Source organism: Bufo gargarizans, chromosome 1 (assembly GCF_014858855.1).
Source record: "Bufo gargarizans isolate SCDJY-AF-19 chromosome 1, ASM1485885v1, whole genome shotgun sequence".
In the NCBI taxonomy this organism is placed as follows: Eukaryota; Metazoa; Chordata; class Amphibia; order Anura; family Bufonidae; genus Bufo; species Bufo gargarizans.
The window spans coordinates 309,516,206-309,534,192 of NC_058080.1; the positions used below are offsets into that span (position 1 = coordinate 309,516,206).

A 17,987-nucleotide genomic window follows, 5' to 3' on the forward strand; every position below is an offset into this window, starting at 1 on the left:
ACCTAATGGATGAAAGACAGGTCTCCACATACTTTGGTCAAAGAGTGTATTTCAGTCCTAACCTAAGGGCAGCACTGATGCAATGACATTAACCTAACAACTTATGTCCTCAATCAGAAGGCTCTACAAAGCTGGTCTTTCCATAGGTACACCAATTGGGCCCTCAAATATTCCTCACTTCAGAAAAAGCTTTGGCACAAGTGTAAATGAGGTCTTTGTAAAAGCTCAGAAACGAATGTCTATAAAGGCTGGCGATGGCTAGGTCTCCATGCTTACATCACAAATATGTCATCTATGCTGAGAAAATAACCTTGGCTGAAGAGTAATCCTCTTTGCGGAATAATTAAAAACTAACTGTACGCCGCGAGTTACAGAAATCAGCCAGATTAGGTCAATGTGAATAACATTTTTAGCTCAGATGGATGCAGCTGTTGGAGTTTCTCACACATCGGTTTACGCAAAAGGCAGCACCAATTCACAAAAATGTACAGCGGGTGCTACGTCCAAGGGTGTGACTCCTTACCCCAGAATAATAGAAAACGGACAGCACATCCAGTAGAAAATCATGGTTTATTGACCCATGTGGGACAGTGAAGCAACGTTTCAGCTCAGACACAGAGCCTTTCTCAAGCGAAAGTGACTTTGGATGCTGCATCCGAAGTTGCTTCGCTAAAAAATTCATTTTAATACTGTACAGAGATTCGTCTCCATACAGTATTAGAATATATGGGCTCTGATGAGTCGAAGTAATTGATTATTACAGTGAAAAACTTTGGAACCGAACTCAGCTGAAGGGGTTTTTCACCGTAATAATCAATTACCAAAGTTATTCAATGAAGTCTCGCGCAACTTCGTGAATAGCTTACTTCGGCTCAACGAAGCCCATACATTCTAATACTGTACAGAGACAAATCTGTCCAGTATTATAACTAATTTTTTAGCGAAGCGGCTTCGGATGTTAAAGCTCGCTTCTCTCATCTCTATGTAATGTCATAACAAATTTTGATTTTCCTGGGTAAAAGTGTAACCCAGGCAGAAAGTTATATGGACCCCATAAAGATAAATGTACAGAGTTCATACATACTATATAGGCCTACAGTTACATATCTTCATCAAATCAGCAGGGTATGTGGGGGAGGATCCGTAAAGCCAACACAACTACAGATGTTCAATTGGGTTCTAGTCTGAGGATTAGGGGCCAGGGTAGTACTAGTACTATCACATTCAGTGATGAAGCCGATGAGCGACAGGTAGTCCGTTCACTGCATTTACACAGCCTACACAGAGATCAGGTATAATGGAAAGATTTGCTCAGAGTTTGTGTTTTTGACCTGCACCGACATGTGAACGAGGCCTTAAACTGATTATCCAAGACCTATAATGCCCCCTCCATATGCCCGGGCCCATCACACACAGAGGTCGCATGTTTTTTCCATTTTTGAGAAGTATTTTTACCCGAGGAGGAGTAAATTGCAAGGTGGGCTTATCCATGGAAACGAGCAGTGTATAACGTGATGGAAAAATGAATCCAGCCAGCAAAGGAGGCAATATGGACAATAACAGTGTATTAGTAAATTGCTTATATTACCTTCCTTTACATAAAAAATGCTATTTGCTGAAGTGAGACAACGCCTTTAATAGAGAATGGTGTAACTTACAAATTTTTAAATCACTTAATTTAAAAAAAATATGCCTGCATGCACCTGAAAAAAAGCAAAAAAAAAAAAAAAAAAAAAGCCGTCATGGCCACTAGGGGTCTCACTTCCACCTAAGTTGCAGTCAACTGCCTGTTGTCAGGCAAGATCCATCCCTGGGAACAAGAGACTCAGAAGACTGTTCACAGGAAATCGGGCGTGTCAGAGCTAGCTGAGCTGGATAGTAGCACTGTTTCTACACTGCTTCTGAAGATCAAAAGAGGGTCCTGCCTTTCTGCAAGTCTGAGCTCGCCATCCATAGAAGCTTTCTGAGCTCTAGAGCTGAAAACAAACATAGTGGAAAGTAAGGGACAGGATCTCACAGTAGTACAGTGCGGGCAGGCATGCATAGAAGGGATACACCCCCTGCTTCTGAGTGAAATGTATCTAGTTGTGCAGCTGAAACAAGGAATAATATCGCTAAGGCTACTTTCACACTAACGTTTGACTGGATCCGGCAGGGTTGAGCAAAAACGCTTCCGTTACTGATAATACAACTTTCTGCATCTGTTATGAAAGGATCCGGTTGTCTTATCTTTAACATTGTCAAGACTGATACGGCATTACCCCCATTGGAAGTCAATGGGGGACAGATCAGTTTTCTATTGCGTCAGAGAAAACAGATCCGTCCCCATTGACTTGCATTGGGGGTAATGCCGGATCCGTCTTGCTCCGCATCCCAGGACAGAAAGCAAAATACAACATGCTGCGATTTGCTCTCCGGTCTGAAAACGCAACGGAATGCATTTTGCATTCTGTTCTATTCAGTTTTGTCCCCATTAACAATGAATAGGGACAAAACTGAAGTTTTTTTTCCAGTATTGAGCCCCTATGACGGATCTCAATACCGTAAAACTAAAACGCTAGTGTGAAAGTAGCCTTAAAAACAGGATTTAGGGAAGCCTAAACACAACTGTTCCGTCACACTTATGATTGTACAAAGAAGCACAGCCATTATGCAAACTTTTTTGAAAACTCAGGTATGCTTTAAGTGCTCTCTGCTCTTTCCATACTTTTCAACTTTTTTCACCAGAAAAATGGCGAAGGGAGACTATAAATTTCCCTAATAGTACATGCATCAAAACTAAAACATGGGGTTTACAAAACCAGTGTTTGTGACTTTTTAAACACTACAAAGACTACATTCAGTCACAGGTGGTGTTTCGACACCACCCTTGCCACTTTCCTAGTAGGATCGTGGCAAGGGTGGGGAGCGGCAGGGCCAGTGGGCCTGGTACATTTAACTTCTTTTACCTCAGTTTTCGGACGCAAATGAAGACTGAAATCTATGGCAGCTCAGGCCTTGGCATAAATTTAGCACTTCCTCCGGCAGCGCAGGGAATATCGAGCCCATGGTAGCACACACCAGTCCTACATCTTTTGGAGCACCTAGTAGGATGTATAGCAGCACCTGCCTATTTGTGTTTAGTACTACTACTCTGGCACAAGGTGACTGGCTGGGCGCATCTGACATATGCGAACCCAGCCTTAAAAGGGGTTGTCCGGGTTCAGAGCTGAACCCAGACATACCCATATTTTCACCCAGGCACCTGATGTTAGCTAGATCACGCAGGGCAAGGGCTCTTGTTTACAATAAAACACTGCCGGGCATAGGTTTCTGCCCGGCAGAGTGTTCGGTGACGTCACCGGCTCAGATGGGTGTGCTTTAGCGCTGCCTTAACAGTTTTACTGGCTAGGGCAGCGCTATGGCCCGACCATCAGTGCCGGTGACATTACCGTGCTTCCTGGCAGCCCCATGGAGAGCCCGGTACGTCACCGGAACTCCTGACAATGCCTTTGCCCTGAGCGATTTAGCACAGGGCAAAGGAGAGCATCGTAGCATGAACTGCTCCGATGCTCAAGTCAGGGAGGCTGCCTGTGTGAAAATGGAGGTATGTCCGGTTTCAGCCATGTCCGGTATTGATGGCATATCCTCCAGTCACTAATATCAGATCAGCAGGGGTCAGACACCCATCCTCTTACCGATCAGCTGTTTTAAGAGTCTATGGGGATACGTCAAAAGCAGCTAATCTGCACCCACAGCTGAGGTCAACTAAGAATTAAGGAATGTGAGCGAAACCGGGGAACAATACAGAATTTAAGTGAAATAATGGTCAGATAGTCTTATTACTCATGAACACATGCATTACAGCTTATTTGGAAAAGTTACCTGCAAAGAAAGATAGGCTTTAGCCAGACAAGAACATAGGAAAATACATATCAAAACCATAGGGCCAAACAGAATGAACAGGTTGGCAGGTCAGGCACGTACAGTGCCACTCCATTCCTCTCTATGGGACCTGCCAGAAATAGCAGTCCTACTGAGAGGAATAGAGTGGCACTGCACATGCCCACCTACTGTTCCATTCATTTCGGAGGGAAGAGAACATCCGTCCCAACAATCTCATAGTGATCCCCTATCTTGTGGACAGGGATTTAAAAAAAAAAAAAAAAAAAAAAAAAAAAAAAAAAGGATATTACATTTATTTCAACCTTTTAAAAAATGGTTAGTTGCAAATATTTTTTTTTTAAATTTTAGGAGTCTAGGGTCCTGCCTGAAAGTAGTCCCAAGAAGACAAACCCTTCTCAAGGCATCTCCCCCTAGTGATCAGCAGTTATCACCAGGTTATGCTGCAGAAACACAACGCCATACACTAAAGATAATCCAGATTAGTTATATGGACTACCTATTTTTGACCAGCTAGGACGTATACAAAAATAATTAATAAATTAAAACCTGAAGTCTGAGGACAGTCTCATGTGTGGAATAACCACTCATACTTAGAATGATCTCCAGGAGAGAGCTAGAAAACTGTTTCAGATGAGCCATTACTCTCAGCGAGTGCGCAGTTATCTGGCATATGGGTTGCCATGGAGATGACTGAATTGCCGAAATCTATAAATACTTCAGGGACAACACAATATCACGTTTATTCTAAGTAAGATGCCATCCAAGAAGCGGACAGCCATGTCATATCTGACCGTTAAAAAGGCAACACCAACAGATCTCTCTTTAGACTAGCAGAAGTAAAAGTAAGGCAGGAAAACCCCTAAAATATAGGAAAAACCCTTCAGGTACCTATTAACCCCTTCTTGATGCATCGATTTTATGCTTTTTTTCCCGATTAAATTTTTACTCCCGGCCTTCCAGGAGCCATAACGTTTTTATTTTTCCGCTACGTAGCCCTATGTGGGCTTGTTTTTTGCAGGAAAAGCTGTACTTTCTAATGGTACCATTTACTCTTGCACACCTAGTAGTGGGAAGGGGAAGCTATAAAGTATTCTAAATTAGGTGGATTTAGAAAAAAATAAGCAATTCCACCATAGTTTTAAGGGTTTAGTTTTTACAGCGTTCCATATGCGGTAAAACTGACCTGTTAACCTCATCATGTGGGTCAGTTTGACTACCAAATTTTTCTTGTGTTTTAATACTTTTATGTATTTTTTTTATTAATATCAATTTGGTTGTGTATGACTTTTTGATCACTTTTTATTCAATTTTCTGGAGGAGGTAAAGCACCCAAAAAAAAAAAAAAAAAAAAAAAAGAACGGAAAATTGGCCATTTTGATTTTTCTGGTTTTGCTTTCAATTTATATTCATTGTTCGGGTATTTTAGGAAGCAGTGATACAAATGATTTTTTTTAAAAATGGGGAAAGGAGAGCGTGAAATTGTATGATCACTTATACCATAGACCAGGCATCCTCAAACTGCGGCCCTCCAGCTGTTGCAAAACTACAACTCCCAGCATGCCCTGCTGTAGGCCGATACCTGTAGGCTGTTCGGGCATGCTGGGAGTTGTAGTTTTGCAACAGCTGGAGGGCCGCAGTTTGAGGATGCCTGCCATAGACTATGCAAGGCTTCATAGGAACTGTGCTTTTGCAGGCCTCAGAGCGTCCAAGGCTGCCATTGCAAGAGCCGTTCAATTGCCATCTTATTGCAGGAGCGCGACACACCCGGTAATTGATCGCTTAGTTGCCATGGCAAATTGAGCACTGTCAAGATCACACACACTGCCGGCTGTTGGGAAGATGTTCATAATCTGCAGCAGGCCAAGTTCACTGCTGGTCAACCTCTTATAAAGCGTCCCGTATGTCACAATGGAAGGTGATTATACTAAAGGTTTAATAAGAGGCGGAGATGAAACCCTAGGCCTCATGCCCCTACAATGGTACAGTGCTCTTTCTTTATGATGATGTATATGTGAAAAAGTCTGCTCCCTCAACGGACAAGGGAAAGATCATAGGGGTAATGGGGTGGAAAAAAAAGAGCCCTCCTCCTGCGCAGGATCCCCTCTATAAGGCTACTTTCACACTGGCGTTTCTGGGTCCACTTGTGAGATCCGTTTGAGGGCTCTCACAAGCGGCCCCGAGCTGATCCGTTTATCCCCAATGCATTCTGAATGGATAAGGATCCGTTCAGAATGCATCAGTTTGGCTCCGTTCCGCCTCCATTCCACTCTGGAAGCGGACACCAAAACGCAGCTTGCAGCATTTTGGTGTCCGACTGGCCGCACGGAGCCATACTGATCCGTCCTGACTTACAATGCAAGTCAATGGGGACGGATCCGTTTGATGTTGACACAATATGGTGCAATTGCAAACGGATCCGTCCCCCATTGACTTTCAATGTAAAGTCTGGAGTTCCTATTAATATACCATCGGATCTGAGTTTTCTCCAATCCGATGGAATATTTTAACTTGAAGCGTCCCCATCACCATGGGAACGCCTCTATGTTAGAATATACCATCGGATTTGAGTTCGATTGTGAAAACTCAGATCCGACAGTATATTATAAACACAGAGGCGTTCCCATAGTGATGGGGACGCTTCAAGTTAGAATATACTAAGAACTGTGTAGATAACTACCTCCTGCTGCTGCCTTAAATCACAAGTATGTTAAACATTCTTTTAGAATTTCTGTTGAGTTTTTTTCCGTGTCACTATCTGTAGTTAAAAAATGTTTATTAGGCTACTTTCACACTAACGTTTTTCTTTTCCGGTATTGAGTTCCATCACAGGAGCTCAATACCGGGAAAAAAAACTGATCAGTTTTATCCCAATGCATTCTGAATAGAGAGCAATCTGTTCAGGATGCATCAGTTCAGTCCCTCTTGCGGTTTTTGGCCAGAGAAAATACTGCTGCAGTTTTCTCTCCGGCCAAAAATCCCGAACACTTGCCAGAATCCCGGATCCGGCATTAATTTACATTGAAATGTATTAGTGCCGGATGCGGCCTTAAAGGGAGTCTGTCATCAGCATTTCAGTGCAGGCGTGGGATCTCGACGAAACAACAAGTTAGTAAATAGGTGGTCAGAGGGAAAGGATGGGCGGGCAGAGGGAAGGAAGCGAAGAAAAGGCTGAGCTAGCAGGGCACCTACGAGGGTAACGCCGCCCCTGGGCACTTGCGAGCCCTCATTTGCATATGTTACAAAGATGTTTTTTGACCGTTTTATAAGTCCAGGATTGATGCTAAAGGTAACGTTTTTATTAACTGTAAGCATGCTAGAAAGCTATGGGAAGGGTTACAATTGTGAAATGCTGATGACAGACTCCCTTTAAGTGTTCCGGATCCGGTATTTCAATGCAATTGTCAGACGGATCCATATCCGGATCAGTCTGACAAAATCCATCCCTTTGCGTCAGGATTTCCGGATACGGCAGGCAGTTTCAGCCATAGAACTGCCTGCTGGAATCCTCTGCTGCAAGTGTGGAAGTACCCTAATAATGCAATTTTCACACTGGCCACTAGGTCTAATAGGTCATGATTTCCTGCTCTGTAGAGGTAACTTTAGTAGAAATTATCATTATGATTAGGGATGAGCGAATCAACTTCGAATTAAACATCCTAAGTCGATTTGCATAAAGCTCTGTACAGTATTAGATTGTATTGTCATCGATGAGCAGAAGTCATTACTTTGCGAAGTCTCGCAGGACTTTGCATAATAACTTCAGAAATTGATTTATACTGTTAAAAAAAAACAAAAAAAAAAAAAACATTTCCCGAACTCAAGTTCGGTTCCAAGTGGTACCTTGGAACCGAACCCAAGTTCGGGAAAAGTTTTTTTATAATAGAAATTTATGAAGTTAAATAGTAATAACTTCGGCTCATCGGAGCCAATACATTCTAATACTGTACGGAGCGCTCGCTTCGTACAGTATTCAAACAATGTTTTATACAAATCGACTTTGGATCTTTCATCCGAAGTCTATTCGCTCATCCCTAAGGCTACATGCACACGACAGTTGTTTTGGTCCGCATCTGAGCAGCAGTTTTTGCGGCTCGGATGCGGACCCATTCACTACAATGGGGCTGCAAAAGATGCAGACAGCACTCTGTGTGTGCTGTCCGCACCCGTTGCTCCGTTCCCCGCAAAAAAAAAATATATATATATATATATATATATATATATATATATATATATATATATATATATATATATATCCTGTCCTATCCGTTTTGCGGACAAGAATAGGCAGTTATATTAATACTACTCGCACGATTTTCCGTTAACGCACCTGCATTGCATCCTGCCCTCACCCGCAACACCCGTGTAAAGGGGGCCTATGACTTCACCACTGAAGGTCCATGTATAATACACATCGCAGGTCGCCGCCGGCTATCATTACCATGTGTGGCATTATAGTGGCAGCACAGCAGGGCCGCCTGATGCCTGCGACAGATATATATAAAATACATAGAGGGTGTTGGGTCTTAGGCTAGGTCGCTGCTACCTAGTCTAAGCGCAGCATGGTCTCCAGTGCAGAAAAAAAGCAGGAGTTCAGCTCTCATGACAGCAGGGTTCCTGCTCCAACAGCCCGGCAAAGGTGCCAATCCCAGCCCTTCAACCCCTTAGATGTCAGACTCAGAAGCAAATGCGGCATCTAAGTGGTTTCAGAGGCAGGGTGCTCATTCTGTCACCAATTGGCACCATAGCGAATACCAATGTCTTAACATGGCAGCTGGGGGCCTAATAGTCTGTCCTCTGTGTATGCCTTTTAGATGATTCCAGAGGCACATCCTAATAGATTGCCTGTCAATTTACTACTGACAACATAATACACTGCACTACATGAGTAGAACAGTGTATTACACTATCAAAGGATTGCATGTCCCCTTGTGGGATTAATAATGGGTGATAAAAAAAAAATATAAAAAAAATCCACATATCTGGTATTGCCGAATCTGTAAGTCCCAAACTATACAATTTTATGCCAACCTACTTGGCTTGACTAAGTAGAGAGGGGTTGGGTGCGCTCACCTGCTAGTGTATAGTTGTCGAAGCACGGATTGCCGCCAGGAACCGGACGGAGAACTGGGAGAAGGTTTTCAATATGGAACAAAGGAAGGATAATCCACCTTCATATCAAACGTGGCAGCTTTATTTATCAAAGTAGTGCATTAAAACCCATACAGACAGTTCATTCTTGGCTTGACTATACCTTCTACCAGCTTGGCTCTACCTACAACATGGGGGCAATTTTTTTTCTTCTAGGGCCACTTTAAGTTCCCAATACACCCCTGCTAGATAACCATTATAATTTGAACTATGACTCCTTCTGTTGGACAATAAGCGCTGTGACACAGTGAGGGGTTGTGTCTGGCAAGCCAGGTATTTTCCACCCAGCATGTGCGGCTGGGCTGGTTTCCAGCCAGGTGAGGTAAGATACCGGACCAGAGTTTAAGTGCTGCTCCGGGTTTTGGCAGCATCTGGCTGTCCTTAAATAGGCAGCCGGGCTCAGCAGAGATGTCTCTGTTTTGGGGATCTGAGGCTTTATGCTGTACTGGAGGGCTGAGAGCCACACGCTGGGGAAACAGGCCGCCTAAAGCCTGCTGTGGACAACTGAAGGCAGAACTGCCAGCAAGGTGACTTGTGTTATATGAATTTCCCACTGTGTGTGAATTAACACCAAGACTGCAAAGTTACGTGCTGTTTTGTTCAATTGCCTCAGGTGTGAGTGAACACTGGTGTTTTGAGTTAAGAACTTGGTATTTTGACACTGTATTGCGCCGGCTTACCTTATCTACCAGAGCGAAACCCCACAGCGCGTAGTGGTGGGGTATGTTCACACTGCGACTTTTGCCGTTGAGCTCAGTTTTGCTGACATTTCGCCTGCATGGTCTCTGCCTTTCATTCATTCCAATGTGAGGCAGCGCTTAGCATCGCAAAAAGTGACACGTCGATCGACTGACGGGCATTTTTTTTTATCAGGATTATCGGCAGAACACCCTTGCGTAATCAGGAAAGTGCTGCCGATAATGAACAAAACTGAACGAGGGAAGAATGGAATTTGCATCAGTCTGTGTAATCTTCCATCGGCGGTCGCACCGCCTGAAAATCAGCCAGGGTAATACCACTCTTATTTGGAATCTACTCCTGACTTTGGCTTCAAAAACTAAATTAAAGAAGGTTAATATGTGGGGCCACCCTGAACGACTGTACTGCAGAAGCTGTCAACATCTGGAAAATCATTTGTGCAGACTAATAGATTATTGTTAGTCATTCTGGACTTGTTGTTAAGGTACAGTGTGTGATCTTCTGGTGATGTAAACAATGTAAAAACAGCAAGTTTTATATAAATTTCTGCTGTCTAGTACAATTAACGATCCTCAATTAAGAGATCCACAGATGCCCCCATAACAGTGCCTGCCTGCCTGCCATCCACAGATGCCCCCCATAACTCAGCCAGATAATCAGGATAATAGTGGTAGGGAGGAGTACGAGTCTTGGAGATTGAATGTGCAATAAATTATAAGCTGTACATCCACACCGTCGGAACGTCTCTTCTCTTCAACAGGTAACATAGCGTTTAAGAAGAGAGGTAACCTAAGCCCTGACCATGTAGACATGTTGTCTTTTTTACATTGTAATGCAAAAATTTTTATAATTATGTAAGTCCTAAAATAGTTTTAATATGGCCTTTGAACATACTTTTTAAAGTAAAATAATATAAACCCCCCCAATACAGGTGATGTTGCAAATGGTAGCTCACTCGCTGACCGGCATGATCCCAAAATACAAAATAGACTAGGCACAGTGGCCAAGGCAGCAGTGCCAGGGACAAAGTATCCGTGCACCAGAAATGCCCTGGAATCCTATCGGATATTCCTGAGTGCCCTGCATAAAAAAAAAAAAAACTTCCACACTAGGTCCCGCAGGAAACCTCAAGTGGGCATACAGGCAACAGTCAAATATAGAGAAAAACACAGATAATACCTGTGTTCCATTGGTCCATCCACAGGTTCCCCTATATTTATTAGAATCAATCTCTGGATATATTAGGTGAGTGAGTGCTCTAATAGATATGCCCCTTGAGAAAGCTAGGCGAAACGTACGTTGGGGTGTGCTCACAGCTGACCGGTAGTTGGATCCCTGGTTTGCACCATAACCCAGGTATTATCTGTTCTTTCCTAGATTTGACTGTTGCCTGTATGCCGACATGTGGTTTCCTGTTTATACAGGGCACTTAGGAACATCAGATAGGGTTCCAGGGCATTTTTGGTGCATAGATACTTTCTCCCTGCCACTGCTGCCTTAGCCACTGTGCCTAGTCTATTTTGTATTTTGGGATCTCTTACCATGCCGGTCAGCGAGTGAGCTACCATTTGCAACATCACCTGTATTGCTGCTTCATTACTTTGATTATTTCTTATAGTGTTTTTGTAATTTATTTGTATGTAATCATCTAATAAAATGTCATATTTTGTGTATGTATGTGTATCCCTACGGGGGTTTTCTTCTTTTCGGCTATGTGATTCTGCGTCGACACTCGACCTCCTGTATTAAACGTTAATTATAATTGGTGGCGCAGTGTGCCCCCCCTCAGTATTAAAATCATTGGTGGCAGTAGCCACAGGGTCCCCTCCTCTCTGGTGGCAGCGGCAGCTTCTGATCGGAGCCCTAGCAGTGAAATCTTAGGGCTCCGATCGGTTACCATGGCAGCCAGGATGCTACTGAAGCCCTGGCTGCCATAGTAATCTCCCTGCTGCTGTGTGCAAAGAGCACAAGGGAGAGTGTGAAGTCCTATTAACCCTGATAGTCTATCGCTGTGAATAGGACAAGGGATGAAAAGATCCCAGGTTATAGCCCCAAGGGGGAAAATAGTTATTAAATAAAAAGTAAAAGAAAATTAAAATACAAAATATTAAAAAGGGAGTCTTTCACCTAAACTGACAATTATAGAACACCAACACCATTATAGTCCCTATATTGAAATGCTACTTACCGTATAGCTGTTTCTTCAAAAAACACGAATTCAATATGCAAATTAGGTCTGAAGGTGCCCAGGGTCGCTATTCATATAAAAACCCTTCCCCTTTCACCCCTCTGGCCCGCCCTAGGTTCTTCAGAAATCCAGAGCCATTTGAAAGATTCGCTGCGCCCCTTTCCCAATTTTACATATAAAATATATAAACAATAAATAAACATATCACCACATCCAAAAAGTCCAAACTATTAAAAAAATATATATATATATAAATATATATTTTTTTATCTCCTATGTGGTGAATGCTGTAACAAAAATACCGATATTCTGTGCATTTTTATAAGTCATCGGCCTGAAACGTCACAGGTTATCGGCTCTTTAAAAAAAAAAAAAAAAATTATTATAATCTATATCGGCCGATCCCTACTCAGCTCCACAGGAGATGACAGGCAGTGGAACGACCAGGAAGCAGAGATCGCTGCCTATTCGTCTCACAGCGGATCTGTGGGGGTCTCGGGTGTTGGACTCTGATATTGATGAGCTCCACCGATCTGATATTGATGAGCTCCTGAGAATAGGTCAACAATATAAAACGCTTCACAACTCCTTTAAGCGGGAAATGCATATTAGACATATGTCAGTCAATGATTTGGATGGTACTTCCTGCCCATGGGGACCTCCTAACTCTCCATTACCTTGTCCTCAGGAGATAACCAAGTCAAGTATGCGTGTACATGGAGGAGAGACCGCATCCTTCCAATAGCAACCTATGGTGTACGGCCAGCCTAAGGCCGAATGCACTCGCCCGTGTTTCACAGCCGTGAGCGGTCCGTGGTTACACGGGCTGGATTCCTGCTGAGAGCAGGAGCGCACGGCGTCATTGGTTGCTATGACGCCGTGCGCTTCCTGTGCCGCAGTACAGTAAAACACTGGTATGATCTATACCAGTGTATTACTGTACTGTGGCGGCAGCAGGAAGCGCACTGCGTCATAGAAACCAATGACGCCGTGTGCTCCTGCTCTCAGGAGGGATCCAGCCCGTGTTACCACGGACCGCTCACGGCCGAGTGCATTCGGCCTAAAGCTGGGTTTACAAGACCCGATTATTGGGAATGAACAAATACATACAAGGCCGTCCATAACCTCTCCCCTCCCTACATCTCTGAGCTACTTTCCCGATACATCCCCACACGCACTCTCCGATCCTCACAAGACCTCCTTCTCTCCTCTCCTCTTATTGCCTCTTCCCACAATCGACTCCAAGATTTCTCCCGTGCATCCTCCATACTCTGGAACTCGCTACCCCAGCATATCAGACTCTCACCTACAGTGGAATCCTTCAAAAGAAACCTGAAAACCCACCACTTCAGACAAGCCTACAACCAGTGACCCTGCTGCCTCTATACCGCCATGACCAACTTAACCCACACCTACTGTGTCCTTCTCCCATACCATGTAGACTGTAAGCCCTCATGGGCAGGGCCCTCTCTCCTTCTGTATCAGTTTGTAATTTGTCTTGTTTAGGATTAGTGCAATTGTCTGTATTAGGTATGTATACCTCTTCTCGTATGTACAGCGCTATGGAATGAATGGCGCTTTAATAATATATAATAATAATGATGATGAACGCCCGTTCCTGATAAAGGTGCCACAGATCACCCAATGAATGAGCGGAACACTTCCTCATTAGCTGACAGTCTCATGTGGACACCTCAACCATTGTTGGCCAGCAGATGGTCCTGTGTGGTCAGGCATCTGCTGCCTAGCAACAATGCAGGTGTATGGGGACAAGCCATAGCAGCAGTCAATGCTCGTCCTCATACTGTGGAGGGGATCACAACATGAAAATGCAGCTCTCACCCCCACTAGGAGCAGGCTATTGTCAGGAAGGAACGCTTCCTTCCTAATAATCATCTGCACCATCACACACTGCAATTCCAGCTTAGGCCTCTTGCACACAAACATGTGCGCCCCATGGCCGTGCTGCGCCCCACAAACTGCGGGCCGCAATGCACGAACACCCACCGTGGAGCAGCCGCAGCGGACCCATTCACTTTAGGCTACCTTCACACTCACGTTTTGTGCGGATCCGTCATGGATCTGCACAGACGGTTCCGTTCAGATAATACAACAGTCTGCGTCCGTTCAGAACGGATCAGTTTGTATTATCTGTAACATAGCCAAGACGGATCCGTCTTGAACACCATTGAAAGTCAATGGAGGACGGATTAGTTTTCTATTGTGTCAGTGAAAGCGTTTGGCTCAGTTTAATCAGACGAACACCAAAACGCAGCAAGCAGCGTTTTGGTGTCCGCCTCCAAAGCGGAATTGAGGCGGAACGGAGCCAAACTGATGCATTCTGAGCGGATCATTATCCATTCAGAATGCAATAGGGCAAAACTGATCCATTTTGGAGCCCATGACTGATCTCAGTAACGGAAAGCCAAAACGCCAGTGTGAAAGTAGCCTTAATGGGTCCACGATCCGGCCGTTCCGCAAAAAGACAGGACATGTTCTATCTTTTTGCGGAACGGAAGTGCGGGACGAAACCCCACGGAAGCACTCCATAGTGCTTCCGTAGGGTTCCATTCCGCATCTCCAGATTTGCGGACCCACTGAAGTGAATGGATCCGCATCCGTGATGCAGAATGCACACAGAACGGTGCCTGTGTATTGAGGATCCACCAAAAGGCAACGAGCAGCCCAAGTTCGTGTGCAATAAGCCTTAGGCTGAGTTCACACTCCAGTTATTGTCAGTCAAAACCCGTAGTGAACCATAGTCAGAGATCAGGTGTAATGGACAGACCCGCACCATGTCTTGGCTCACAGTGATGGTACATGTGTGCCCCATGCCCGTATTGGGGACTTCACTGGTCCATCACAATCCTCAAGATCCGTAGTGGATGCACGGATCGGAAACTCTATAGTGGGATTTCGGACCATGCGTCCACACCACAAAAGATAGAACATGTCCTATTTTTTTGTGGTGCGGTCCCGTTCAAGTTAACGGTGGCCACAGGGCTGGTGCGTGTGCATTGCAGACCGCTATTTGCACAGGGCGTTCGTGTGCATGAGCCATAACTGATGGAAATCACTGACCAAATACTGAAGTGTCAGCCTTAGGGCTCATGCACACGACCGTATGTATTTGGCGGTCCGCAAAAAATACAGATGACGTCCGTGTGCATTCCGTATTTTGCGGAACGGAACAGCCGGCCCCTAATAGAACAATAATATCCTTGCCCGTAACGTGGACAATAATAGGACATGTTCTAGTTTTTTGAGGAACAGAAATACGGAAACTGAATGCACACGGAGTACCTTCCATTTTTTTTTTTGCGGACTGTATACGGAACTATTCATTTGCATGAGCCCTTTAAGAGTATGGCCACGCATGGCAGGTCCACCTTGTACCTTGCTGAAACCCACAGCGCCAAATCATGTGGATTTCAGCATGTCAATGCGACTTACTTGTTGCACATTTCACCGTCTGTAATGGTGAAATCCGCTGAATAAACGGATATACTGCAAATTTAAAGGGATTATCCAACATGTAAAATATGCCCCGCCCCCTCCTATATAGATTATACTACTTACCCCGCATCTCCCCATCACGCGGATCAAAACATCCAGCAGCCAATAGCAGGCCGCAATCCTCCCTAGCATCGCGGGTGACGCTAGAGAAGCTCTTCCCTGTCGCAGCCTGCTATTGGCTGCCCCCAATCCAACGGCAGGGAGATGCAACGGCGGGCCTGCAGGAGCTACGCGGGGGTCGGTAAGTATAACCTATTATATGAGAGGTCCTGGCATTGGGGGGCATTTTTTTTTTTACACATTGGATAACCCCTTAAAACCCACACCACCAGCTATGTGCAGATACGACCTCAGCAGCAGGTGGAAGAGCTACCGTAAACGCGTTGGACTTTCCGCACGTGCAACCGTAACCTTAGCGCGTCGACACTTTGCATTAATATATATAAGACGACTACTATACCCAAGAAATGGGGGGAGATTTAAAGAGGGCAAGGGTGGATCCATTAGACATCAGGTCTCCGAGCCGTCCTCTGATCTGACAGACGGCGCTGCATACTGGACAGTGCGTCTGCCTCCCAAACCACCCGACGCCCAGCCAGCGCGGATCACGTACGCCTGGACAGACGTCCTGATACATAATATCTAATTACTAGGATCCAGTCCCAAGAAAGGAGGCGTACAGTCCTATACCCACTCTCACCAGGAATGGGTCAGATTTTTGGGGGATTTTGGTAGTTGACCCCCCCAATAGCCGCACATTTCTACTATTTCAATCCCATAGCCCACAAATACAACACGGGCCCACTGCCCACACTGGCATCATGGTGCCCACATGCTGAGACATAGGCAGTGTGGACTGGGAAGCCTGTGCACGCCGCTGTGATCAGGGAGTGTAATGGGCAGTGGCGCAGAGAAAGCCGCGCCGTGTGAATGACTGCGGCCGCTCACCTTCTCGCACAGGGTGCGCACTTGGCTCTCGTTCAGTTGCTTGCAGTCGTTCAGCTGCTCGATCCATTGGTCCAGCTCCTTCGTGAACGTCTTGTCCTCCATAGCCAGCAGCTCCCCGACACACACAGCACCACACGCTCACACCGCCGGGGCCTCCACCGGGCACTGCGTCAGTCACAGCTACTGCTAGACGCCCGGGCTGTTCTAGCAGGAGAGGAGGCCACCGCGCCGCTGCGTCCTAGCTTCTCATTCAATCTCGCCTTCACCCCCACAGCCGGGAGCGAGCACCGAGGAGGGGGCTGTCAGTGGTTCCGCGCACGGAGACGCCAAACGGAACGAAAGGAAGGCTGGGGGAGGCGTGCGCGCTCACGAGGACTGGATGGTAAACATCAGGGAAGACGTATGGGCGCGGGAGCGCGCGCGCAGCACTCATTACGGCAAAGGAAGGCAGTCGCGCTTTACGTTCGGCGCTGCAGGGAAGGGTTTCACGCACGCCCACATTAGTGAAGCCGTTTTCTTTTTTTTCTATTTTTTTTTTTAAGGCGTTCTTTATTGACAGTGGAAAATGTAACAGGGATCAGCTACTGTATGTTCTCACAACGCAATACCTGTGCGGAAAGGTCAGAACAGAAGCCAGTGAGAACAAGTCGTTTTGGGCGGGATTAACGCTGCCAAATATGTACCTAATGCATTTACCCCATTCCCAATGAACAGGATGGGAAATGCAGCATTTGAGACGCTTCAAAGAAGAAACATGTCACTTCTGAAGCGTTTTTGAAAACAGCTGCTTGAAAATATGCACCCAAGTGCACTAGGTGTGTTTCCTATTGAAATCAGTGGGAAGCGTTTTAGTAGCATAAGGCTATAACGACATACCCCTGAAAAGCCTAAATCCCCAACAATAGTCAATGGTGTCGTGTTGCTCCGTGACAGTTGCAAAAAAAATCCATCGAAGTTGGCTGACAATGCGGTCATTGTAATTCTATAGATACAGTCATGCAGAGACACGCAGCATTATAAATCAGGATAATGCCGTGTGCTGCTGCAAAACCAGTAGTGCCCATAACGGAATCACGCTCACACACGGAGAGCGATGTCCACATAGGATGCAGTCATCGGAAAGAGGCCTAAAGACGGCGTCAGAACTGACAAGAATGGGGTGTCCTGTTTGATGCAAAGCGCATTGCATGCATCACATAGAACGCTCCATTCTTGTCAGTTCTGACGCCAGATGTACTCTACATACCACATTGTCTATTTCCCTGTAACCTGCCTGCCCTATGTTCCGTGGAAAACTTAAAGTTCTGTAGAGACAAAAAACACCTGGTGACCTGAGCATTCCTCTCTTTGGCTTGGCTCATCCACTTGAGAGGGGAGTGCTCAGTCACCAGACGGAACTTTCTCCCCAAAAGATAATAGTGAACAGACTCAAGTGCCCAGTTGATGGCCAGGCACTTTCTCTCCACTATACTGTACCTAGTCTTGGCTGGGCTAAGTTTGCGGCTCAGGAAAACGGGATGTTGCTCCCCATTGATGTCCTGAGAGAGTACAGCTCCGAGGCCTACTTCAGAGGCATCGGTCTGTACCACAAACTTCCTCTTGA

General features: G+C 45.4%; 1 protein-coding gene across 1 annotated transcript in view; it reads right to left on the reverse strand.

Moving 5' to 3' along the window:
- The window catches only part of PPP2CB (protein phosphatase 2 catalytic subunit beta), a 33,958-nt gene extending 17,194 nt beyond the window's left edge, over window positions 1–16,764 (reverse strand). Inside the window, exon 1 of the mRNA XM_044305206.1 lies at window positions 16,385–16,764. Coding sequence (XP_044161141.1) covers window positions 16,385–16,486 — 102 coding nt within the window. The 5' untranslated portion in view covers window positions 16,487–16,764. The remainder of the gene's footprint in view (window positions 1–16,384) is intronic.
- Between the last annotated feature and the right edge of the window lie 1,223 nt (window positions 16,765–17,987).